Here is a 27,383-nt window from a genome sequence, read left to right as displayed (position 1 = left end):
TAAATATTTGAAGAATTTTTTCCATACTTGCCAGCTTTATTAACATATGTTTGGCAAAAAGGTACATTTTAATTACATCCAGTACACCTACTTTATATTTTAGAAAGAGGTCTTGACAGCATAACATAATATAATAATGCACTGCACAATGTAATGCTGTTGCATGAGCCCTATTTTAACTGATAAAATGGACTTGGCTGGTTTTGGATCAAAGCCGGTTATGTACACACAGCACAGGTCATGCAGCATTTAATACATGTAGACTAACAGTCCTTCCTCCCCAGCCCGTTAACAGAGTTAAAGAAGCCAGGCACCAGCAGAATCAAGTTTATTTAATGGGTTCCACAGCAACAAAAATGCACCAGGGAAGCCAGTCATAAAGGAAACATGTTAATCAGCTCTTATGGGAAATCAACTTTGTCTTTCATACTATTTTTGAGGTGCTGATTGGTCTGCTGTGATTTTCATAAGATCTTAAACAGATAGTCACAACTATGGAAGGAAACAAAACACACAGCAATTTAAATCATAAGCTTTAGAATTAGGCAGAACAAAGGGTTTTGAAAGTCTTTGTCTTTTACCTACCATCATATAATCCAAGATCTTCTGTCTTGACTAGGAAGGTGACTATCAAAAAAGTAAAAAACAAAAACAAAACAAGATTTTAAAATAAGCAATTGAAATTTCTTTTTTTTTTTCTTAAGGTATGTCCAAAATATTGGTGGCATAGTGTAGCAGCAAAAATAAGGGATTGACTGCCAGTTTGTTTATTTTCTGTGAAGTGCTTACAATGTTCTCCATGTATCCACAAGGATTTTCTCTGAATTCTATGTAAAATGTACAAGTTAGTTTAACAAGCAAATTGAAATTAGTACAAAAGCATGTTGATTTGTGTGATGTGTTTGTTATGAAGGGGCTGTGTTGTAGTGGTCATCAAGATCCTTTTCCGAATATGGGCCTCACAGGAGTATACTGCCACCATCTGCTTTGTAGAACTCATTAGACGTAGCCTCACTGAATTAAACCAACATGCCTGAGGTGTAATTGAAACACTCTGGAGAAATGATGCTGCTCCAGGAACTGAAGGTGTTCTAAAAAAGCCAATGTTGAGTATTTACACGATATGTTCATTTCCAAATTAAACGAAAATAATAATAATATTGTGAAAAGTTTGAATGAGTTTGTACTCTAGAGTTATTCCTGCATTAAGCAATGACAATAGGACAGAGACACCCAGTGTGTTTACATGCACACACATAATTGAGTTAAGGTGAATAACCCGATTAAGCCAGTAACCTGATTTCTCAATAATCTGAGTTCACATTCGCAAGTAATCTTCTGGAGTTCTCCTCTGGCAACATGTTCCAGCATCATAAAACTGTGCAAAGAAAGAGTTCAACATCATCAATGGCTGCTGTGAATCGGATAATGAGCATGATGCCTGTGAATATTTTCTCTTGTTTTATAAATATATTAAGTCAAATATTTATATGCTTCTGTTATCAGACCACACAAAGCAAACACTTTTTTGCTTAGCTGTGAAATTGAGCACTCTGCAAAGGACTGGCCCCAGTAGCTGTGCTTCTTGTCTTACATCCAGTGCTGCTGGAGTAATAATAACACAAGTATTATTAACTTCAGTAAGATATGTGTTAGGTTACTTGTTACTTTACTGACTATGTAACGCACATTACTTTTATTACCCTACTGCTCTTGAGATTGTGTTGCTGAGTTTAGCACTGTATGTTCTGTTTATCAACAGGGTTTATCAGGACAGATTTAGTCATTTCTGAAATACTGAGACAGATTATTTCAGCCAAGAATAATGAATAATGCAATCTCTCAAATATTTGCCTATAGAAATTCATTTTGTGGATGCTTCTACCTGTGTTTATGAAGCAAAATACTAAATCCGTAACAGTAACCTGGTTAATGGATTACATAGCCACATAATCAGATCATTCCAGGAGAAATCTACCTCTGGTAATCAGGTTTCTTTAAGGCCAATAAACAAATTTCTCTAATCGTAATAAAGACTTGCATCACATTTGAGAAATCAGATTTCTATGAATAATCAGGTTATTGAACTGTTCATTTGTAACTCAGTCCCATCAGCTTTGGGTATAAGCCAGGATCCAACCCTAGATAGGATGGCGGTCCATTGCAGGAAAAATTACAGTTGTCAGTTATCCATCCATCCATCCATTGTCCAACCCGCTGAATCCGAACACAGGGTCACGGGGGTCTGCTGGAGCCAATCCCAGCCAACACAGGGCACAAGGCAGGAACAAATCCCGGGCAGGGTGCCAACCCACTGCAGTGTCAGTTATCTTACATGGCAATTTTTTTTGATGTTGGCGGTAAGGACCTGCACAGAGAGCAAGTAGGCATACCGCAAAATAAAACTGAAAGCCAGGTCAATCTCTTCAGTTATTGCTTTCAAAATTATTTGCTTTAACCTAAACAAGTTTTTCTGTTAAAACAATATATATGTTAAATCCAACGTCTGTCAGTATGTCTGTCCACTTTTCATGAGAGAACTACTTAAGGGATTTAGATTAATTTGTTTGAATACAATTTGTTTGAACATTGCAGTTGATTTTGCGACTTCTCTCATCACTTTAAGTATGATAGTTCACTTGTACTGATTTATTTGAGCAAATCCGAGAGAGAAACCTCCTCCCAACTCCTTCTGCGCCAGATTCCGTTCAAATCGGTCTACCTCTGGCCATGTTTTGGAGCATACCTTGTCTCCACTTACCTAGCTATACCTGTTTGTTTATTGATTTGTAAAGTTTGTCCTGTTTCACTACTACGCGGGCAGCAGAGGACAGCTAGTAGTATATAAATGTCTATATTGAGTCGACAGTAAAGTTTAAACAATTTTTTTTTTTTACATTTATAGGGGAGGGGAGTGTGTAGACAGACAGACTCTTTCTGTTGTGTATGGTTCCTTCAACCCTTGGTTAGTCTCCCTTTGTTTCATTATCTTTCAGAGCCTCCCAGAGAGGATCTAACCCTTAGTACTTGTTAAAGTCAGTTTGGAAAAGGATTGAAACTCTCATGACTAATTGGGAATGGGACACAAGCTTAGGGCTGATCACCCTATAGCTGGCTGCCTCTGGTGAGGGTGTATAGTGTGAAAGGCTGAAACACCTCATGACCCAGAGGAACACTACTGATGATGTGTCCCAATATTCTACAAACTTCTCCAAGTCTACCATTCACCGACAAGATAACTGAACCTATTGTACGTGCTTGCACAAGGACAGTAACATCTCATTCTGTGTTTCGTAATCTTGGTTTCTTCAAAATCAATATCAAATGATATTCTAATCATTTGCACCTGATTCTGACTTTAGGTATTTGAGGTAGTGATAAATGTGGAGAGGGGTGGACAATTTTTTCATATGCAAATTAGCATTGATGTTTATTTAAATTATAGAATGGACATGATGTTTTTTATATTATTTGGTATTTGGTATGTCAACTTTGTCTATAGATACTGTTTAAACGAAGATCAAACCTTGATATATCCATGTATGTTAAAAAGGAAAAAATATTTCATGGGGTGTATTTACTTTTTCACATGACGGTAAGGTATTCCATTAAGATCTGTGGCATATTCCATTTGAAATAAATTATATTTATAAGGGAGGGTAATGCACAGACAGACCTAAGTAAGCAAATTATACTGTTAATGTATGTACAGTAATACCTTAGTTAACAAATCCTCTGAGAACGAAGCACCTTTATAATAAAGTCATAAAACGCACTAAGAAACAATCACAACGTGAAGACCCTGTCTTATGCTAGAGCGCTCTTATTCTGAAACTTACCTACACAGAATTGTTGTCTGTTGCTAACATAATGTGTGCTGTACAACGCAAAGTTATTATACACAAGTGCTTAGCTCTTTTGTGTGTGCTGTAGTTTTTAGAAACCAACAAACAGAATTTTCAGAGAATGTCATTGTAGCTGCAGTCGTCTGGTTTCCAAAATTTCCGCGGCTTCTGCTTTTTAATGGGGTTCAGGCAAAGAGTGTGACTCTTTGACCCGTATGCCAATAATTCCACAGTTCAAGTGTCTTTATTTTAAAAATTTTAGTAAAAATTCAATGCAAAACAGTTTACACAAAAATGAAGTGAAAAATCGATCATTTCTGTTCAGATCTTGTATATCTTGAGTCTCTGAGTTTTTCTTTAAAATTCTTTATATAACATACAATCAAATGTTCACACGTCAAACTTGCAGACATGACACACGAAAGGTCAGAAAACTGAATGCCGTAGTTACCCCAGTGAAAAGGGGGTAAATTAAATAGTTATGTTTCTAGCTAACTGCAGACTGACTAAACTTCTATTACTAGAGTTCAGATAAAGCTGAGCAATAAGGAAGTTCCATTCCAAGTTAGCTTTAGGCATTAAAGAGGATCATCCATTATCTACAGTATGTAGTTACATACAGTACAAGAAACTCACATTCTAAACAAATTAAGCCATCACTCATATGATTTTGCCATTAACTATAAACTTTTCACACTCATGAAAACATAAAGCAATATATTTAGAAACTAAAATGCAGGTTATAAAAAAGAGTGGAAACAGAAGAAACAAAACTCTTGGGGTTAGCAGCCAGCCACGAAAGGAGCCAGTGTTGAGAGTGGAAGGGAAGGTGTTGAGAGAGAACACTGAACCTGAAAGCACTTTGGAGTTCTTTGCTGCTAGAGTCCAATGGTCTGAGTGTATGGCCACTGGCGACTCTTCCTCAAGATTCTGACTGATGGTGTTGCCTCTGAGCCCAAGTGAGGAGTAACGTGGAGACAGTGACGTGAACGTCTAGCCAGTGAATGATGCTGATGTGAGTGCAGAGCGCCACATGGAAGAAGAATTGTTTGGTTGTCAAGGAAAAAACAGCAGATGGAACGAGAAAAGCCATGTGATACCTGCACAAATCTTCCTAGTACAGAAATGGAGGTTGTTACAATGTGTGTCCATACTCCTTCTATGTTAAATTTGCCTACAATTTGTGAAGTTTATTGTAACAAACTAAAATCCCAGAACAACTCTACTGCATTGACAGAAGTGTTACTGTATTTAACTTAAATAGTTCAAGTTTATATATTGTGGACCACCAGGGCACGTACAGCCACCCTAACCTGACACAGACAGGCAAAGACATGAGTTGCCACACAACACATGTTTTATTTTCAGTTCCCAGCACACAATGTTCATGGGGCAAAGCACCAAACAATCCCTTTTCCTTCTTCTCCCCTTCCTTCTTTCCCGCCTCTACTCCTCTCCCAGCAAGCTTCGTCCACCTCCTCCCAACTTTGGCTCCTCGAAGGGAGTGAAGCGGCCCCTTTTACAGGGCAACCAGAGGTTCTCCAGGTGCTCCCAAATCTTCTTTCGGCAGTACTTCCAGGTGTGGCAGAAGTGCTGCAACCCCGGGCTCAGAAGTTGTCCAGTCGCCCCATGGCAGTGGCCACGAACCCCAGCAGGGTTGAGCTCCAAGCTCCAAGGGGGTTGCCCTTTAGTGTTTCAGGGGAGGTATTGCCTTGAACATGCCCTCTCCTCTGGTCCTTAACATCACAGGGGTGTCCCGGCCAGGCTAGGGCCCCAGCCATCCACCACAATGTATGTGTGTAACCATAATACACATTGTTCAGTGAAAACACAACCAATTACTGAACCTTTAGAGTTCAACTAGGGGGCTCTGCCCCCTGCTCGCTTCGCTCGCCAACCCCTGGTGTTGGGAAATGACAAAGAGCGTGATGTATGAATGAGATATAGCATAGTGTGAAGGTGTAGATGATGCATATAGAAAGCAAACAATAAAGTGTGTGGCACAGTGTAAAGGTTTATTGGAAAATTTCTTTGTACACAACATTAGTAGTAAAGATGGTGTGTTGTCCTTGAATGAGTTTTCCTTGGCATGGAGCACTTATAACCTTAACTTTAACGTCAGATGAACGTCGAACTCGTGAGAAGGCCACATAAAGTTGTCTATGTCCAAAAACGGGTTCAGAGAGGTAGATGCCAACGTTGTCCATGGTTTGTACTTGTTATTTGTTGATGGTCATGGCAAATGCAGAGTTAATGGGGAACTGTCGCCGTTTAAGTGTAAAAGGTAATTCCAGGTCAGAACTTGTAAGGTCAATTCTAGGAATCAGAACAGTATTGTTAGCATGTGATCCTTTAAGAACTGTCGCTTGAATAACATTGTGTGTCATGGTGTTGATGACCAAACATGTGCCATTGCATAAACCCTGTTTAGTGTTAAGGTTTCTTAATAGCATGATGATTGTTCCGTTTTTAAGGCTAAGATTGTGTTGTGGTAATCCGGCTGGGTAAATAGTGTTTAAATATTCTAAGGGGAAATGAAGATGGTCATTGTCGTCATCAGAGTCAACTTTGTCAGAGCTTAGAAAGAGTTGTGTCTCTCCAGGAAGTAATGCAATGACTTGGGTATTTATGTGATCCACATTAATATTTTTTGGACATAATATAGTGCGTTGTGTTAAAAGGGGCATTTGGTCTAATGAGATTGCTGTTCCAAATATCTCTGTAACTAAGTCATCGCAGATAAAGGCTTGAGGAATTGTAATAATATCTGGGTGAAGTCTATCTGTATTGGTGAGTGTACCATCTCCCAGTTGTAATAACCAATTGTTATAATCTGGATCTGGACATCGCATGTTTTGTACTAACTGTATCTTTTGAAAGCAATGCCAATTGTCTGCGTATTTTAAGGTGGACTGAACAATAGCTGAGTGCATGGCATGTGGAACAATAGCTAAGCACCGTCTAAAATCTCCTCCTAATAAAAGTACCTTTCCTCCAAAGGGAATATTATTATTCATTATTATTATTGTAGAAGTTTATCAATGGTGTTGAGTAAGTGACTGGATGCCATTGTACATTCATCAATAATTAACAGTTTTGCAAGACGGATGTCACGTGCAGTGCTACTGTTCATGTTCATAGTGGATACCGATTTGTAGGATCTAATGCAGTTCATAAAGTTTTTACTTTCAGGTACATTGTTAGTTAGAAGCTTCTGTAGATATTCAGGATATGAATGTAAAGGAGGCAGTCTAATTTGACCCTTTTGACAACAACGTGTAAATTCATTACTTGTATTGCCAGTTGTTTCTTCAGGGAAGTTAAGTGAATGACAATGATTGCAAATGACATTCATTAATCCCAATGAATTTTCCTGAATAGTGGACTCATTATTGAACGCGTTGTCAGCTAACTGGCGCAAGTGTTTAGCAGGTGTCTGGCGTTGATGTCCATGACGTGTATGTTTTGCTTGTGCCGTTTGAGAGGCGCGTCGTTGTATGTCCAGTATTTGGGACGTGTTGTTTTGGAGCTGTAATCGATTTGCCTGTGCTGTGTGAGAAGCCCGTTGTAGTTTACGGTGTGCATTGTGTTGTAGACGTCTGCGTTTATTTCTTTTGTCCCTTCGCTGCCGTTTCTGTATGTTTGAGACAGGAGGTGTTTCGTTTTGAACCCGTGCCTGTTTCGATGCAGCACTGTGAGACGCGCGCTGCATGCGTCTACGTTCATTGTGTCTGTCCATTTGGGTTCGTTTCTGTAACTGTGTTAGTTGAGCTTTGCGTTTTTGGAGCCGAGACATTTTTTCTTCCGGAGTTTCAGAAGCGCGTTGTAGGCGCCGACGTGTATTGTTTTTTTTCATGCGGGTTCGTGTGTTTGGTCCCGTTACCCGAGCCGTATCGTTTTGTACCCGTGATCGTGAATTCATGACTTGTTTGTTCTTCAGCGTTAGAAATATGGATAAGTAATAAGGAGGATCGCACTCACTGTTAATATGGAGCCTTTTCTGCAGTTGAACGGTTAATAGTGCCTCATTGTAATGAGATCCACCTATGCTGCATAGTGTGAATGTGTTGAGATGACGTATGTTTAATACGGACGGTTCGTTCAGAAATGGGGTTTTGTGTGTCATTTCTTATTCATGTTAGTGTGGTCGTGGGTCTGAATCGTCCTTTTTGTGTACGTTTCGTGTGCTATGTCTGTAGTCTGTCCCGTTTCGTGTCCAATGGGCTTTGTGTGGCGCTCGCGTCTTCTTTTTTTTGTGTGCTAGGGGCTTGTTGCCTGACTTTTTATTTCTGTTAGTGGAGGGGGTGTTTGTGTGTCGTGGGTCTGAATCGTCTTTTTTGTGTGCGAACCGTTTCGTGTGCTATGTGGTGCTTGCGTATGACTCCTTTGTTTTTGGTGTTCTAGGGGCGCGTCGCCTCATTTCTTATTTCAGTTACTGGAGGGGGGCTTTGTGTGTCGTGGGTCTCAATCCTCTTCTTTGTGTGTGTCCCGTTTCGTGTGCAATTGGCTTCGTGTGTCGCTGTGTGCGGCGCCGGCGTCTGACTCCTTTTTTCTGTGTGCTATGTGCGCGGCGCCTCATTTCTTATTTTACGTTGCATTCCATCCGGTTTCCGTTGCTTGGAGGGGGGGGGGGGGGGATTTGTGGGGCGCCTGCGCAGTATGTCTTTTGCGTCCACGGCCCATGGCCGGATGTCCCTGCGTCCATCCGGTTTACCATTCTCGTTTAGTAATATGGATAGCAGAATGCAACTGTGAATAGAAGACAGGTCCATTGCAGTGCACACTCATGCAAACAAACCAGTGGCTAACATAAAGGCATCAGTCAACCAAAGATGTAATGTGTGAGGTAACAGGAGTATCATAAGAGAAGCCAACTACACAGACACAGAGACAACGTGCAAAATCATCCATAAATATACTGAACCTGCATCTTTGCAAGTGTGAGGCAGCAGTACTAGCCACTATGTCACCATTCCATCCTTATTAAGGTAGCCATGCCACGTCATGTCATTTTTTAACCTGCTCAATCCAGACCGGTATGAAGGTAGCATTTACCTAAAAAGATGCACACTGCCAAAGCTGAATATAGAGTTAAATATGCATGTGAAGAAAATTGTGCATGGAGTGCTGCATAAGCCAAAATCAAGGCATACGAATCATAGCAAAGACAAGTTAAAAGAGAAATGTGCTCAAAATCTATTGGTCAGTCAGCACACTCTCAGGACTTACCAATGGCCCAGGCAGCCACACCAATCCCGGACAGGAATACTAGAATTCCAAGGGTGATAACTGAGATTTTGGTGGGAGTCAGGCAGGTTGATTGGGGTATGGCTGGAAGAGAAAAGAGACACATGAGCTATTATCATCATTGAGCATTTATTTGTAAATTATTTTCTTTATTCTGAACATGTAAAATAGAGCTATGATATTCTCATTTAAGCTGCTGTTACTTGATTTGTAGAATTTTATGGGTTCTTAACACTTTGTGATGCAAAGATCTGGGCAGAAATCCACCATTAGGATCAGTCTTCTTCTATTTAATAACAGAATGCAGTAAAATTATTTAGTTTTAACGTCCCTTCACCTGGTGCTCTTCCTCTCCTATCTTAACACTTTCTTTTCAGTCCTTACTTCCTCAGAGTAATAACAACTTCCATCAAAGTATTTAATATATCTAACAATTGGTTACATACATGACCATGATCTGCTACTGTGTGTTATGTAAAAATTACCAAGAACAAAGTTCCAATCCTAAAAAGGAGAGTACAAATTACAAAGGTAAGTCAAAAACTATCCTTAATCATTTCTTAATATTTTTATACTGTTGGCTGCAGTGGTAGTTGTGCATGCATTTGCCAGCTTTTGATGCAACACAGGTCCATGCTGGTCTGGTTCTTTGTTGGGGTGCTGTTAACTAAGCCGCTTTCCATAGGCACCAAACAGAGCAGCATGTTGTTTTCCCCTTTTTTGCGAGCTGAAGGTGTGTCAGGAGCACAGATCCACAATCAACTTTTAGCACAGTAGAGAAGTAACATTTTGTCTCAGCAAATGGAATCAAATTTAAAGAATTGGCAGACATAGATGAAGAACAATCAAGTTGAGCACACAAGTCTATTACTGTTAACAGTATGTAATGTACTGCACTATATACACAATTCTATGTGTGCATTTTTGCAATTTTATATGACTCATTTATGCTTAAAATTCAGTTTTTATATTTGTTTTACGTTTTGAATTGAAATTAAATCATTATTTTTATAGTCTTGGTTTTCATTATTTAAGCAATGCCTTAGTACTGCTCACGTGTCCACATTGCACGCTTGTGATGATACGACACACTACATATAAATATGGCAGTCATCGCACATTCAGGTTATCCTCAGTGGATGCAAAAACCCTTTCTTTATTAGTAGTAGTAATTCTGCATTGCATTTACCTGAGAACTCGAATGTTGGAGCTGGGAACGGTGTCAAACCCAAGTTGACGGAGTTCCAGTAAACCAATATGGACGCATCCAGGAAAACCTTTGTTGTGCTTGCTCCATTAGAATAAAAAGCAGTTGATAACAAGTTATTATGCAGTATTTTGTGTACCCAAATATTGTAGAAACACGTCCACCACGGATACAGGTTGGACAGTACTGTGTGTACAACTGACTTAATGAGACACAAATAGACAGAACAATACTATAGCTTTTAATAAAGTTTGTGGTTTATTTTAGATTGACGTCATGATCTGAAGTCAGACAAACATGGACTTGACAGGCCAGCTCCAAGTTTCTAAGTTGGAAATCTGACTTAATGGGTTGTTCCTGTTGAAAACTCTAACTAGGAGCTTGGAAATTCCAACGTCCCACTGCAAATGGAACACAAAACAGGCAGGCTCTCCTGTTGGGCTTTGATTCTCTGGTTTAGAACTATTTTGCTCCTCAGCTCTCAATCTTTGTCTTTCCCCTTTGGTTTCGGTTCCTCAGTTTTGTTTTGCTTTGTGGTATTTGACCCTTGCCTTTTATTTTTTGAATATGATTATTGTCTCTTTCAGTCCTTTTTCTGACAATAACTCGCGACACCTTGCATATTATAATGGTACCCTTGACATGGATCTGGCAAACAGGTGTCTGACCATTGGACTAAGTGTCTTAATAACATAGGAGACTATGTTGGAAATGACATGACACTTGGGTAAACTCTTTACTTTTCCTGCTTTCATTTACATAAATATACTAGATGTCTCTCACAGCTGTGCCCACGTAGAAGTGAAACAGGACAGAGAGGAGTTCCCTGACCAGCTCCCTACTCCTGACATCACACTTCTCACTCGCCTTGGCCATAGCCTCTGTCTTGGATTAGCATGAATATATTGCTCTTGCAAGCGAAATATGTTTCTTAGCATGATGAAAGAAGTTGCAAAATCAACTGGAATGTTCAAGCAAATTCTAGAAAAAAATCACGATCTAAATCCGTTAAGTAGTTCTCTCGTTTGCTAGCTAAGCAGACGTAAGATACGCCCCGAGGCTGCCGCATGAGTGAGAAGGGCCCCGCTCACCATTCCCTCAGCCCGCTGCGTGTCTCTTGGGCTCACGCAAATAAATCAGTGCCATAAGTGAACTATGATACTTAGTGTGATGAGAGAGGTCGCAAAATCAACCGTAATGTTCAAGCAAATTATAGAAAAAAATCCCGATCTAAATCCATTAAGTAGTTCTCTCATTTGCTAGCTAAGCAGACGTAAGATACGACCCAAGGCTGGCACGTGACTGGGGAGGGCGCCATCCCCCCTCCCCTCAGCCCGCTGCATGTCTCTCGGATTCGCGCAAATAAAACGGTGCCACAAGTGAACTATGATACTTAGTGTGATGAGAGAGGTCGCAAAATCAACCGGAATGTTCAAGCAAATTATAGACAAAAACCCAATCTAAACCCGTTAAGTAGTTCTCTCATGAAAAGTGGACATACAGACAGACAGACAGAGAGACAGATGTTGGATTTTATATATATAGAGATTGCACATACTTTCTTGACATGTCCTCATAAAAGAGAAGAGAAAAGACCCTATTGCTGCCCAAGGTCTGACTATACAGGTTTGTACTTCAGTCTATTGTTGTTCACCAGTAATTACCATAATAAAGCACCTCTTTTTCTTCACCTTTTATCTCCTGTGTCTTCATCTCCCTTCATCAATCTTTCCATGTTTCTTGGCCTCCCATTGATCATTTGTCCCTGCTCACCTCCCAGCTCCACACTTAACTTGCCTCTGGAGGTGGTTCAGCTTAAACCTCATTTTAGAGTCACTTCCACCCAAACCAGGACAGAAGGCTACAGCTCCACTCAGCAGTTCCCAATCTCTTTGCATTTCTGAGCCTTAAAGCACCAATCTACTCTGGCAGCCTCTCAGCCACTTAAACTATGACAGAGACATAAATTACCTATTGGAACAATGTGCCATATAACACTCATCAGATGTCCTCATCCTGAACTATCTTTATTTCGCAGCAGATAGTCAGGCATCCCTGGAAACTGTTGGGTTACCTGACTTCCAGCATCTTGTTACAGTATGATGCCTTCACTGAAGTCACATTATGTTTTTTTATTGATGCCTACACAAGTTGTCTTTCCACCACAGACATCACATATGGTATATAAGCCATACCACTCCTCTCCTAAATATAAGTAGCGTGACTTGTGTGTATATCAAAGCCTTGCAGGTGCTTCATTCTTTCTTGTGCCATTTTTTGCTGCCTGTAATCCCCCAGAGCACCAGGACACTGATGTCATATATCTGTCCTTAAAACAGAATGAATTGAAGTGAAAATTACAGGATTTCCTTCACTGCGCCCTCTGATGCTTGGCAAAATGTTAGTTAGTGAACATGCCCAACCTTTATAAAACCTAAAACAGTATGATGCATCTTCAGACAGACAACAAAAGAAGCTTTAGCTATGTCTATCATCTCAAATCCTCTCTCTTTGTTCTTGCAAAGGGCATCTTAGGCATTGCATTTCCTTCAGCAGGTTGCATTTCCACCACAGGGCTTGTTTATCTAAGTACTGTACATTTGGGACTGTTACATTCAGAAGAGGGCTCTTTCAATAGACTATGTAATAAAACATTGGTATATATTTTGAAAAAGTTTTGAAAGGATGACTGGCAAACAATATCTTAGTTTGGGCAAAAAATTCTAAGCTTACGAACAAAGGATTTTACACTGGAAGGACATCAAGAACTAAGCCACATAAAATATCCATATATCAGACTTGAGGTGGTGATATCATTAAAACATCACTGTCTTATACTTTGGAGTTAAAGGCTAAAAATGGCCATTTCTATATGAAGTGATTTATATGTATATATTCTTTGTATATAATACATATTTCTTTAATGAAAGCAAAATCAGGTTTGCAGCTGTCTCAGAACAACATAATGAATTAAAGATGGGGTTTCAGCGCACAGCCTTATGGTCTCCAGTTCTTTTACCACAAGGTTACACTATCCAAGGCTAATATTAACTTGGCTCTGCCAAAACCCAAACTGAGAAAAAATCTACCACAGATAAGTCAGAAACAGGATTTCATACAAGACGCGCTGTTGTGAGAAGGGGACAATTTCCAGTTTCAGTGCCTAACTAATCCCACAGCTCTCCTCAGAGACAAGAAAGTTATTGTGCTACTAATGTTTGGTGGTGTCAGCAGGGGAAATCAGAGAGCAGAGATGACATGTGAAAAAAATAAATGCTACGAAATGGAAATAGCTCTTCAGAAAGAAATGTGGTTAAAGAAACTTCTACTAAAACATGTAAAAATATAAAATAAAATACACTCTAATAATTTAGTGATAATAAAACACTCCTTCTTTTAATGCCACTACTTACATCACCACTTCCTAATTTATCTCACAGCCACAATGGCCATAAACGCTAAGTCATATAGAGAAGTACAGATACACCAGACTAAGACTAGACTAAGACTAGACTAGACTAAGTTAGTCAATTTTCATCCAAAATATAAGATTGGGGGCAGCACGGTGTCGCAGTGGGTAGCGCTGCTGCCTCGCAGTTGGGAGACCTGGGGACCCGGGTTCGCTTCCCGGGCCCTCCCTGCGTGGAGTTTGCATGTTCTCCCTGTGTCTGCGTGGGTTTCCTCCGGGCGCTCAGGTTTCCTCCCACAACCCAAAGACATGCTGGTTAGGTTGATTGGCGATTCTAAATTGGCCCTAGTGTGTGCTTGGTGTGTGGGTGTGTTTGTGTGTGTCCTGCGGTGGGTTGGCACCCTGCCCGGGATTGGTTCCTGCCTTGTGCCCTGCGTTGGCTGGGATTGGCTCCAGCAGACCCCTGTGACCCTGTGTTTGGATTCAGTGGGTTGGAAAATGGATGGATGGATGGATATAAGATTGGCCTATCAGTTCATAATTTGCTGATGTTTTGGCAGACTTTATTTACCATTGTATGTCAAATGCATTTATTAACAATAAATTAAGACATAGCCAATAGCCTGGCAGGAGTGTGGTATCTCATTGAAGAAATACTGTACTAGGCATCTCATCCTTCAGAGTTCTTGTTATTGATAACAGGTTTGCAGCTTTTGGTGAGCTCTGTTGTAACCATGGAATTCCTTCAGCCCACCTATTTTTCTGTTTATAAGTTAGGAACTTTTTAAAAAAAATTGTCTAACTTCCCATAATCCACTAGCAATGCTCAGATATGGCAGTATTTTTACTAGTAAGGAAAAGAATACTGGCAGCATTTCCAGACTTTATCAAATATGCTCAAATGACATGCCACTAGACTACCCTTGGCAAGGCTGGGAAAGAGATCACTCCATCAATATCTCAAACAAAGTAGTTGAATTCGATAATTCACAAAATGTATTCCTCTTCAATCTAGGAATAACATACTAATTTGGGTGAGAATTGTACACTGGATAAACTTCACCAAATTAAAACTAAAATCTAAAATATTTCAGGAACTTTATCCTAATTGTGAATGGTGCCAGGTAGCTCTGGCCTTGCTCAGGCATATGTTTTGGGACTGTCCAAAATTATAACCCTTTAGAGAAAAGATTTTTTTCTTATATATCAGTTAATTTAAGATGTGCGATTATTGAAAATCCTCTTGCAGACATTTTTGGGGTTTAGACTATCTGCTAATGACATTGTGATCTGTAGCGATAGTAGGGAGCTAGTTGAGGACTCTCTGGAGAGGTGGAGATATGCTCTAGAGAGGAGAGGAATGAAGGTCAGTAGGAACAAGACAGAATACGTGTGTAAATGAGAGGGAGGTCAGTGGACTGGTGAGGTTTCAGGGAGTAGAGTTGGCGAAGGTGGATGAGTTTAAATACTTGGGATCAACAGTACAGAGTAATAGAGATTGTGGAAGAGATGTGAAAAAGAGAGTGCAGGCAGGGTGGAATGGGTGGGGAAGAGTGTCAGGAGTAATTTGTGAAAGACGAGTATCAGCAAGAGTGAAAGGGAAGGTCTACAGGACGGTAGTGAGGCCAGCTATGTTATATGGGTTGGAGACGGTGGCACTGACCAGAAAGCAGGAGACAGAGCTGGAAGTGGCAGAGTTAAAGATGCTAAGATTTGTACTGGGTGTGATGAGGATGGATAGGATTAGAAATGAGGACATTAGAGGGTCAGCTCAAGTTGGATGGTTGGGAGACAAAGTCAGAGAGGCGAGATTGCATTGGTTTGGACAAGTGCAGAGGAGAGATGCTGAGTATATTGGGAGAAGGATGCTAAGGATAGAGCTGCCAGAGAAGAGGAAAAGAGGAAGGCCTAAGAGGAGGTTTATGGATGTGGTGAGAGAGGATATGCAGGTGATGGGTGTAACAGAACAAGATGGAGAGGACAGAAAGATATGGAAGAAGATGATCCGCTGTGGCAACCCCTAACGGGAGCAGCAGAAAGAAGAAGACTATCTGCTGATAAACTGGCCATTATTTCCTACACTACACTGTTAGTTCGTTGATTAATTTTGCACAACTGGAAGAATCCTATTGCACCTTCTATAGCTCAAAAAATATATTTTATATTATGTAAAACTAGAAAAAAATCAACTCTTCCTTGCATGGAACTGTACAGATCTTCTTTAGAATTTATCAAGATTTCATTAATGTTATTCTAAAATAAGTTTGCTGAGGTCCGGCCTATGTTTCTGCTAAACTCCTATGGGTTTAATTAATAAGAGGTTGTATAACACAGTGAGCCTGTCTTTTATTACTAATTAGCTCTCTGTTTTGAGTGAGGGTGGAAGTTTTAGCGTTGCTTATGATAACTAATCTTAATTGTTTCTGTGATACATGCAATCAGTTATATGGCTTTTTTAAAACCTTCACTTTACTGAAACTTATGTTTGATCATCAACTTATAAAGCAGCTTTTGCAATGCAAAGAACAAAAGGAAAAAGATGCATTTTTTCAACACAAATGATCAAAAAATATAAGAATCTTATAAAATTGTTAAAAAAAAGAAATATGGCAATTTTCTTGCCGTCTCTTTCACTCTGTCTCTTACTCTCGTTCATGTGTGCTCACCACCCTATAATCTCACCCTTCCTCTCATCAATGCACTCGCTTCACTTGGTTTCTTCCTCTTTTAGTAGATGATGTGCTGTTTCTCATATTTATTCTTAGATACGTTTTCTCCCCATCTGCACACTCAAATAATTCTCCTTTCTAAGTTGCAAGTCTCTAAGATCTCATCACTATGACCTGTTTCTCCTACCACTAACCCTTCTCATCTGTAGACTCACATGTGCCTCAGGCTGGAGCTGACTTTTTTAACATCTTCCACCCAGAGTTGCTGTCTGCCAAGCATCAGAATCACTGCATTAGTAGTTTATTTTGACATTTTCATTTTCTTTGGCAATGTAAATTATTTTTATTTCTTGTTGATTTGATTTTTTTTTTATACCGCTCTCCCACATTTTAATGAGTGTCACCATTATATGGGTACAGTTATCCTTTATAAAAAAGGTGATGGAAAGAGTGAAGAATAAGAACTTTAAAAGCAGGTATAGTGACAAATCAACTTCTGAAACAGATTTTCTGTTGTAAAGGCCAGCCCTGACACAGACAGGTGTAGAACACGGGTTCAAAGCACACAAGAGTTTTTATTTTTATTTTTCCTTGTGGGAAACACCTTCCTTGTTCCCACAAGTTAAACACAGTTCTCAAAACACAAGCACACCTCTACACAGTACTCTTCTTCTTTACTTTCTCCTTTCCCTTTTCCTTTTTCCTCCAGGCAAGCTTTGTCTCCCTCCTCCCAACTCTGGCTCCCAGAGCGGTGACTGCTGGCTCCTTTTATAACAACCCAGAAGTGCTCCTGGTGCTCGTTGACCTACTTCCGGCAGCACTTCCGGGTGTGGCGGAAAAACCCACCCAAGAGGGCTCAGCAGTTGTTGCAGCACCCCCTGGTGGCGTGCCCGGATCCCAACAGGTCTGCAACCAACTCCAACTCCCTTGAAGCCCTACAGGAGTCTGAGGCACCACTGCAACCCAGGGTGGGATGCCAAATAGCGGTCCGGGGAAGGTAACACTCTGAATAGAATGACTTCCCCGGTTCTTCCAGCTTGTAGGTTTTCCAGCCGGGCAAGGGTCGCAGCCATCCTCCACACTGTAAAAACGAATATACTGATCCGTGATGGTCCTCAAATACTCGACAGACTCCAGCACTGGCCCAGACAAATGCAGCTTTATCTCCTTACAGATTACACATGAGATATCTTAATGATGCAGCAAATAAGGCGACATTCCTTACAAAATGAAGATAGCAGCCAGCAACATCCAAAACTATTTTAAAGTGTTCTCTGTTAACTGATAGTGACCATAGTGATAACAACAACTGTAATAATTTAGCATTTGCCATCCATGCATCATAGATACAATATTTAGCAATTGTTACACCAAATATGGATACCATTAGTAGCTTTACAGTAAGAGTTAACTCCTTTCCAGTTTTCATCACTGAACACAACCACACCAGGTTCATCTCAAACAGATGTTCTCTGCCATTGTAACTTCCAAATAAATGCAACTCATCATTAGCCCTTGAAACACTGCAGATGACAGAAGACATGTCAATTTCAAAATGGGAGGACAGCATATTGAAAGATGCATGCAGATTAGAAAAAGTGCTCTTCTGTGCTTGAGATGTCAATGTCACCTTTCAGCATCTTTTGGCAAGATGAAGACTTTCTCCATCCATCTATCCATCCATTATCCAACCCGCTATATCCTAACACAGGGTCAAGGGGGTCTGCTAGAGCCAATCCCAGCCAGCACAGGGTGCAAGGCAGGAACAAATCCCAGGCAGGGCACCAGCGAAGACTATCTTAACCTTTCAAAAGGTTAATTTCTGAGACAGTCAACAGCCATTAGGGAATTTCATTTAAGTATTCTTACTAAACGTTCACTTTATTAAGCAGTCAATCACTACATCAATCATTAATTTATATAAATCATTAACTGCATGAACAAGACATACTCATAAGGTTATAATACATTATCAACTATACAAGCTAATACAATAAAAATCAAAAGTGGGCCAACTGACAAAATCCAATATGTTTAAAACATGACTGTCCCTACATAGAGCTATGATTTTAGCTATAAAATATTATTGGTCAATATGAATTTATCATATTTACTGAAAAAAATCTATTCTCCTTCTTCATGTGCGCAAAGTGTGACTATGGTAACTAGTAATATACCTTTTTTATTTGTTGTGAATGGGCGCTATATGGTGGCTTTGATATTTCTAGGAGTGCCTTAAGCCCCACAAAAATGCCTAAAATTTCTGAATCTGTTGAAAACTCAGTACTATTTAAAGAAACTTCACAGATCAACTATTATTACAATATAAAATTACAAAGAAAGGTGACTACAGATTAAGGTAACAACTCCCTGGCAGCGCTTACACAGTTTGCAGTACAAATTGGGTCACATGCATATGTTATTATCATGGTGAATAGTGGGACAGTTGAAACTTGCCAATGATAGGATGGCCCTTAAAAAGCCAGTGAGATCAAGTGTCTCTTCAGCCTGGATTTGAATGTCAAGAGCAGGCATTTGCTTAAGTCAACACAAAGTTTGCATGATTTTGAGTGTGAGTGTACAGTACTGTATATGTATTCCAAAAAATGGCAAAAGACTGAAAAATGAGTACCCCAAAAAAAATCTGATTTATAAAAAACCTGGTGTACGCACATTTTTACACAATTTACCCTTTCCAAATCTTAATCTTCTTGTAAATATGTATTCATGGATGCACCTTAAACCCCAACCATATATGAACCATGCTAATCAACCTAAAGCATATGCTATCACAATGCTGCAGAGCATCATTGGCTGGCGGAGCAGTCACCTACATGGCATATCCAGCAATGTGAGACAGAAGTTCTTGTCTCTTGATCAGAGGTACTCAAATAACCTTTAGTTGGTTGTATAGTACAGGTGTCAGCAACAAGAGAAAATATGCTGAATGGCCATGAGCCCCAGTCTCACCGTGCCTGAAATAAAAGAAAAAAAAGGGTCCAATCTCCAATCTCTCGTGACAATATGGAGAAAAACACATCCATGCTCTCCGATTTCAATCTGCAAATCGCATCTGTAATTGGAGATGCCTTTTTATGCAGCATTTTGCCAGAACAGTCCTGACGATTGTCAGTCTCATCTTGGCGTCACAGATGACTTGTGTACTAAAAGAATTTAACTGCTTATGGTTAACAAAAGTAGCTTCATTCTCGCTAGGTGCCCTTATTTCTGTATGAGCGCATTAAAATGAAACAGCAGTTTTATGCTTGTAACAACATGTTATGGTATATGTATATGCATCCACACCGTACAAAAACTGGATATAGTATTTTGTCCATAGGTTAATGGCTTCCAGCAAAGCAGGCATGACAGAGTGAACCTTAGCTGAGATACTTGCAAATTATAATAACGGTTCGGTGATGCAAACTATTATGCATGCGAGTCATCATTTAGCTGGTTTGCTGCTTGATCAAGGGTGTCCTCATTTCCCAGTTTCTCCTAAAAGTTGCATACGTATGGGTTAGAGTATGGGTTAGAGTTACTGTACATATACACATGTCAAATGTTTTTTTTGTCTTGTTTTTAATAAATCCTGTCGATTGCATGGAAAATTGTATACGCACATTCTGGGCCTCTTTTTGCATGTGTGCCAGCTTTATAAATGAGACCCCTGGTCTTTTCCTTGTCCAGTTTTTATCCTTGTGGCCTGTCTTTTTTTTAACCCTTGACCATGCTCCACCTCCAACTAATAGTGACAATTTTTTTTTTTATCATATGTATAGTTTATTTATTTATATAACAACTTTCTAACAACTTTAGTGAGCCAGAATAGTGTTAATTGTTATGGTTATGTATTATTTTGTGTTTTAAAATTTTACTGTCTGCATTCCACTTCAAACACCTCATGGAAGAGCAGCCATACAACTGTTACACTGTTTATGACTTTATTAAGGATAGGGAGCATGTACAACAACAACAACAACATTTATTTATATAGCACATTTTCATACAAAAAGTAGCTCAAAGTGCTTTACATAATGAAGAAAAGAAAAATAAAAGACAAAATAAATTAAAATAAGGCAACGTTAGTTAACATAGAAAAGGAGTAAGGTCCAATGACCAGGGTGGACAGAAAAAAAAAAAAAAAAAAAACTCCAGAAAGCTGGAGAAAAAAATAAAATCTGCAGGGGTTCCAGGCAATGAGACCGCCAAGTCCCCTCTGGGCATTCTACCTAACATAAATGAAATAGTCCTTAAACAAATGTAAACAAATATACGTCACATTCTGTTCTCCTCTTCTCGTAATACCCGTATATGTCATGAATATGCTGGAGTAGTCAGTAAGCAATACACAGAGGAGTTGCAAATTGAATCTCCAAGCAAAAATTATTGTCAAATAGTTAAATATTCAAGGCAAATTTTATACAGTAGACCACCTAATTTATGTCTAATTTATCTAAGACATCTTTGTTATTCCATTTTGATGGAGTTACAGTTTAAAAAGACCAGAAATATGATAAATAGGTAGAAAAATAAACTGATTAGCAAGCAAAAGGAATTACTGTACAAATTGCTCAAAACCCATGAATGTTTTCCTTTTCATGTCCATAAGGGTAGTATTAAATATTATATTCTATAATGTTTTACATAGAGCTTATCACAGCCACCACTGTCTCCACCTATGGGCTCTGTAGAGGCTTAAAGGTTAAGGCCACTTGCCAGCTGCCCAAACAATTGGAGCCAGGGCCTATATGAACCCTCCCTGGATCCATGAAAGCCAGCAGAGTTACTCCTGTCACTTCCTCGAAGATTCTGTTTTCACCAAGATGAAGGTCAAGATATTCAGTTGACTGCTCAGTCCACTGCTTTTCAGGGTACTTGTTTTATGTGATGCCCTGTGATAGCCAATGATTTTGCTCAATACTACTGGGTGTTCCTTTGTCTTAACAGAGGTTTGTAGTGCACCTAACTGGACCTCACACCATAGTGTATAAACATACAATGATACCATTTCTGATGTGCCATTTTAAATCCACCAGCTTAAAATATTATAAAATCCACATTGTAATAACTTTTTCAGTTTTTTCTGTCCACCACTGTTCTTGCAACCACATTCTTATCATTCAGTATTTCTGTTCATAAAAGCTCAATGCACTGTGTATAGCTATTGAATCACAGTTGCATTTACAAAGTCCCACAGGATTGGGTTAGAAAGTAATTCTCATTATTCACAATATATTCAGTCTCCATATGCTTTCAGATAGTTACTCTTAAAAAAGAATCCAACTTCTATGGAATGATCAAGTTACTCATAAACGTTTATACATGATCTAAGTCTGCTAAGATCAGTACACCTTACTGTACGTAAGGCTGATGTAACTAGTTTGCTTGTTTGACAGCTCATTTTCCTTCTTTCTTCACAGATAAATAGACTGACCTGATAATTCCCAGTTATTATATTAGGCTTTGACCTAGGATATTGTCAGAGAAATTAATTAAGATGCTTAACTGTCGGAGAAATTAAGATGCATAACAGCAGCTTTAGTTATAATGGTCTGTGACTTTGACAATTTACAGATAAATGTGTGAGGTTCTCTACAAATGTGAAACAATGAATGTATGATTTAATAACTTACTGTTAGTAAATAGTACTTATATATACCTATGTGTAAGTGCTCTGAGCCTGAACACAGTGATTAAAAAAAAGAATTCAATTGAACTGAGCTCAGGTAAATCCTTCCATGAACATGAGTTTCAAAACTTCTCATGATCTGAGTACTATACTATAGTTTAATAGTAATACTTCAATCTATAGCATGACTAAATTTTATTGAGCTTATTTTTCTCTGCAACTTGAAACACTGCTCGTCCAAATCATCTATACGCATACAGATTAAGCATCTCTGATGCTTCTCATGCAAGTCCAACTAACTTGCAAGGACCCATCTTGATATTCATCTATTTGTGGTGATTTGATGAACAGCTTAAGTCTGAAAGCAAGTTTAGATAGATAGATAGATAGATAGATAGATAGATAGATAGATAGATAGATAGATAGATAGATAGATAGATAGATAGATAGATAGATAGATAGATAGATAGATAGATAGATAGATAGATAGATAGATAGATAGATAGATAGATAGATAGATAGATAGATAGATAGATAGATAGATACTTTATTAATCCCCAAGGGGAAATTCACATACTCCAGCAGCAGCATACTGATAAAAACAATATTAATTAAAGAGTGATACAAAACGCAGTGCAAGTTAAAAAATGCAAGGTGGAGAGTGCGAGGCAGGTAATAACAGTCAATGACATTGTATAATGTTAATGTTTAAGTGTAGTTATCTGCTTGTTTTACTCCTTTTGCAATTCCTGAATATTTTAGTTTTCCCCACCTACTGTAGATTGCAGTTTCAATTACAAGCTGTGTGTATAATTTCAAATTGTTGCAGACTCATTCATCTTTAGCCTCTTTGGCTAACTTTGTGCTCTATACTGAAATAATAAAGTGGATATTCTATTCACTGTCTGCCAGGTTTAACATCTGGCTCAACATGTGTTTGCACTTTCTGTTTTTGACAGCTTTTACTTTGTTGTAAATGCATTTTCAGGTTATTTCCATGTCATGCAAGTATACTGCATGTAAAGACCTCATTATGGTGTCCACTGCTAGACAAACTCCCATGTTAAAACACTGGAAGACACATACACCAGAGTGATGCCACTGACAAAATGTCAAAATAATTAAGTGATATAGAGTGTAATGAATTGTTTGGACATCTTCTTATTGCGGAAAGATATGCTAGTCTGGCCAATGGCTTAATTTCCTTTTGATGCTTCCTCTGGCTAGACATGTGCCCAGGAACAAGCAAAAACAGTCCAAGCAACAAGTTACAGGAGTAGTAGCCCCTAAATATGAGTAATATATTCTGCGTAGTTATGAAATTAGAGCACAGAATGACTTGCAATTGCAAATCATATGTCGAGTGACTTACTTAAATTAAGGCAAATGCTAATGTTAGTAGAACCAAAGTACTATTTGAAAAAATTCTACCTCACTGTCACAGTAATTTCAGTGCTGATGTGTTTGCATAATGGTTAATGGTTACTCTAACTTTGAAAGCAAGACTGTGTTTTTTACTTTAATCACCTATCTGCAGATTTTAGACACTCTTATTATTTAGCATCCATCTTACAAATCCTTCTCATAGTATGATCACAGATTAGAGAAGCAATCCAGATTTAGAAGTTCTCATTAGTTTACAGCTCTTTTACTTGTTCATCATAAAATTCAGTGCCTATAAAAAGTATTCAACCCCTGGAAGTTTTCACATTTTATTGCTATACAACATTAAGTCAACCGAATTAATTTGGCTTCTTTTTAACAGAAAAAGACTATTTAATGTCGAAGTAAAAACAGATTTCTGAAAAGTAGTCTGAATTAATTAAAAATATAAAACACATCTTGCCTGAAGAAGGGGCCTGAGTTGCCTTGACAGCTTGCATATTGAAATCTTTTTAGTTAGCCAATAAAAGGTGTCATTTTGCTTGACTTCTTACTACATTCATAATGGCTAACATGGCACAACACCCCAGTACTACAAATATAAAACACAAAATAATTGATAAGTATTCACAGTGCTTGAACTGTGGCAGTTCACATGCAAACTCTGTATCGACAATTCCCCGTTCTTGCTTTATGAGTACCGGTAGTGGACACTGAGCAGGCAATGAGAAATAGTCTGGGTGCTTTACCAATTACAGCTTTATGGGAGAGTGTCAAATAGAAAGCCACCGTTGATAAAAACGTTAAGACATCTTGGCTAGAGTTTGTCATAAGGCATATGGGTGACCCTGATGGTCCTATGCTCTGATGAAATGACAATAAAGTTCTTTGGCCATCAGACCAAATATTTATGTTTGGCATAATTCAGACACTGCACATTATTAAAAAGACACCATTCCCACTATAAAATATGGTGCTGGCAGCCTCGTGATGTGGGGATGCTTCTCTGAAGCAGGCCATAGTAGTCTTGTGGAAGTAGAAGGTAAAATGAAGGCAGCAAAATACAGGGATATGCTGGAGAAAAACCTGATACAGTCTGCAAGGCTGTCATGACTGACAAAGGTGTATCTACTAAATACAGACATGAAGAGGGGGAATGCAATCAGTTATTTTCTGTTTTGTATTTCTACTTAATTTAGTCCACTTTGCAGAGATCTGTTTTCACACTGATATTAAAGAGGCTTTTCCTTCTGATCGGTATCAAAAAATCCAAATTAGATTTACTGTGAGTCAATGTTGTATAAAAATAAAATATGAAAAACTCCATGGGGGTGAATACATTTAATAGGCACTAAACAAAAAGCAGACTCTTCACCTTCACATCTTCAAAAGTGTTTGGAGTTTGTTTAGGTTTAGGTTTAGGTTTATTTGTCATATATAGATTAACACAGGATCAACATACAATGAAATGTGTATAATGAGAAAAACAAGTCATTCAGCCTAGATCCAATAAAGCTAAAAAATAATTTAAAAAAATTACAAGTTAAAAATAGACTAGCCATATAAAATAAAATGTGTACGTTTTAAAAGAAGTTATAGAGCAATATGAGTTGAATGAGCAGCAAGTACAAATGACAGTTATTGCACAGATAATGTTTTATAAGTACTGATGCATATTCCATAAAGTGCAGATGCATGTTCCAGTCAGTATTCTGAGTGTGTGCAGGTACAGTTTGTGTGTGAGTAGTGCAATGTAGATGTAATGTAAGTGTTCAGGTGTTGCTGTTGAGGAGTCGAATGGCCTGGTGGTAAAAACTGTTCTTAAGTCTTGTAGTCCGAGCAGCCAGACGGTAACAAGGAGAACAGCTGGTGTGATGGATGGCTGTGGTCCTTTATGATGCTGCTTGTCTTACGCAAGCACCGATGGAGGTAAATGTCTTCAATGGCAGGGAGACTCTTGCCCGTGATGTGCTCTGCTGCCTTCACCACTCTCTGTAGTGATTTCCGGCTGCTGGCAGAGCAGCTCCCATACCAGAAGGTAATGCAGCCCTTCAGCAGACTCTCGACCACACTCCTGTAAAAGTTAGAGGTGATGTTGGCATTCACGCCAAACTTCCTCAGCCTCCTCAGGAAGTAGAGCCGCTGGTGAGCTTTCTTAACCACAGTGTCTATGTGAAGGGTCCACGAGAGATCCTCGGTGATGTTTACTCCAAGGAACTTGAAGCTGTTAACCCTTTCAACTTCTACAAGTTACAAGTTGTAAGGTGTAGATTTACTGATTTGTTCACTTAATAAAAGGATTAGTGTCTGTGTGAATATCTGTGTGTACATTTGGTTGCTATGACTCTGTCATTCCAACAGATGGTGCACCACAAACATTAACATTGATTTTACCAATCCCATACCAAATGGCATATAACAGAGGCATACACATGCATTGCATTTGTGATTCCAGCTGATGGTGCATCAGAAATATTTGTAGGAGTGCATTTTATTACTACAGATAATTTTTGTGAACCATCATCTGCAGTAATGACAAATGCAATGCATTTTATAACTATAAATGTTTGTGATGTGGCATCTGTCAGAATGACAAATACAGAGCATTTTCATACTACATGCATTACAAAATACCTTCCAATGGATGGTGCACTGCAAACGTTAACACTGAGGTCTACGTTGATTACTTAGATTTCAACTGATCTTAGACGAGTAACACAGGTAGTACAATAATACATCTTACACACAATTTATATTAGTAACAATTTTGTACATGTGACAGATCAGCTCACTTACTAAACAAAAATTCTGAAGTTTGAATTTGTGCTTTTATTGAATGATTTGCCTTCTAATATAAAAGATCCCCCTTCATTCTCAGGTTTTAAATCCAGCCTGAAGATCACTACTCTACACTAGCATACCCTGCCTAGAGCTGCTGATTAGCTGTGCGTGCATCTTCTCTGTTTGTTAATCATTTGTACAGAAATATAAGTATCACAATATTTTTAAATTGTTAGTAACCCTCCTCTATTCTGTTTCTCTTCTCTGTATCTGACGTGCCACTTGGCACCACTGCTGTACTGCCTGGCTGATCTCCTGAATATGGAAACATTATTTCAGATAAAGGAGCATTGGAATCATTGGATGGAAAGATTCTTTCATCAGATTGGACAGCCAACACAGACTCCACCATAAAAAACCCAGAAGTGTTAGGCTGCCAGTTGGCCGTCATCTCCAGGGCTGTGACTTTATTTTTGACTTTCACGTTTGCTATTTTAATCTCCACTGCTGTCAACAGACTATAGTTAATCAATTAATTAATGGACTGATATTTTTGGTTTTGATTTATGTTTAATCAGTTCTGTCTTGTTCTGTGTGTTTTAACAAATCTGCATTCATATGTGTACCAGTTCTGTATTTAGTAATTAGTATAACCTATACTTGTATTTTAACTGAGAATTGTTCACAGCGCTTTGCGCCTGCACTCAGTGAAGAGCACTATACAAAATAAGTTATATTATATTGTGATGCTAGTGCTAGTGTATGTACTGTAAGAGCTCTATATGGCCATTTGCCTGGCCTTTATTTTCACTTTCCTTCTTTGTCTCTCTCTGTCTTTCTCAGGAGATGCTTGGGTCTCTTGTGCTTTAAGTTACCTAATAATGTATTAATCATTACATGCTTGGGTCTAGCTCAAGAAAATAAGGAAAGTACATTTCCTTAATCACCTGCTGTTTTGTTTTTTTTTTTTGAGAAAATTTAATTGGTCATATTGCATGACCAGCTTCTTGAGTACATTAATTCTTGTAAGCTAATTATTAATTTAAAAAAGTAAGCCAGTACTCATGTAACAGAACACTGGCCCTAAATTAGAAACTAAATTACTTAATTCAAAAACTTTAGGCAATTTACAATACATTTTACATGACAATGTACTTCTTAACAACTTAAAATTATTCATAATGCTTAGAAAGGGGTCATTTACAATGCC

The 27,383-nt window shown here is 38.7% G+C and overlaps 1 protein-coding gene across 2 annotated transcripts in view; it reads right to left on the bottom strand.

Annotated features, from left to right (window-relative positions):
- Positions 1-27,383, bottom strand: part of hpn (hepsin) — a 91,949-nt gene that overhangs the window by 37,836 nt on the left and 26,730 nt on the right. For both annotated transcript variants that reach the window (XM_028823274.2, XM_028823275.2), the window contains exons 3-4: positions 9,075-9,176; positions 586-627 (exon numbers count right to left, since the gene is read on the bottom strand). In XM_028823274.2, the coding sequence (XP_028679107.1) occupies positions 586-627; positions 9,075-9,176 (144 nt within the window). The remainder of the gene's footprint in view (positions 1-585; positions 628-9,074; positions 9,177-27,383) is intronic.

This window comes from Erpetoichthys calabaricus, chromosome 17 (assembly GCF_900747795.2).
Source record: "Erpetoichthys calabaricus chromosome 17, fErpCal1.3, whole genome shotgun sequence".
Lineage (NCBI taxonomy): Eukaryota > Metazoa > Chordata > Cladistia > Polypteriformes > Polypteridae > Erpetoichthys > Erpetoichthys calabaricus.
Note: the sequence above shows the minus strand (reverse complement) of the source record. Positions and strands in the feature narration are given on the sequence as shown.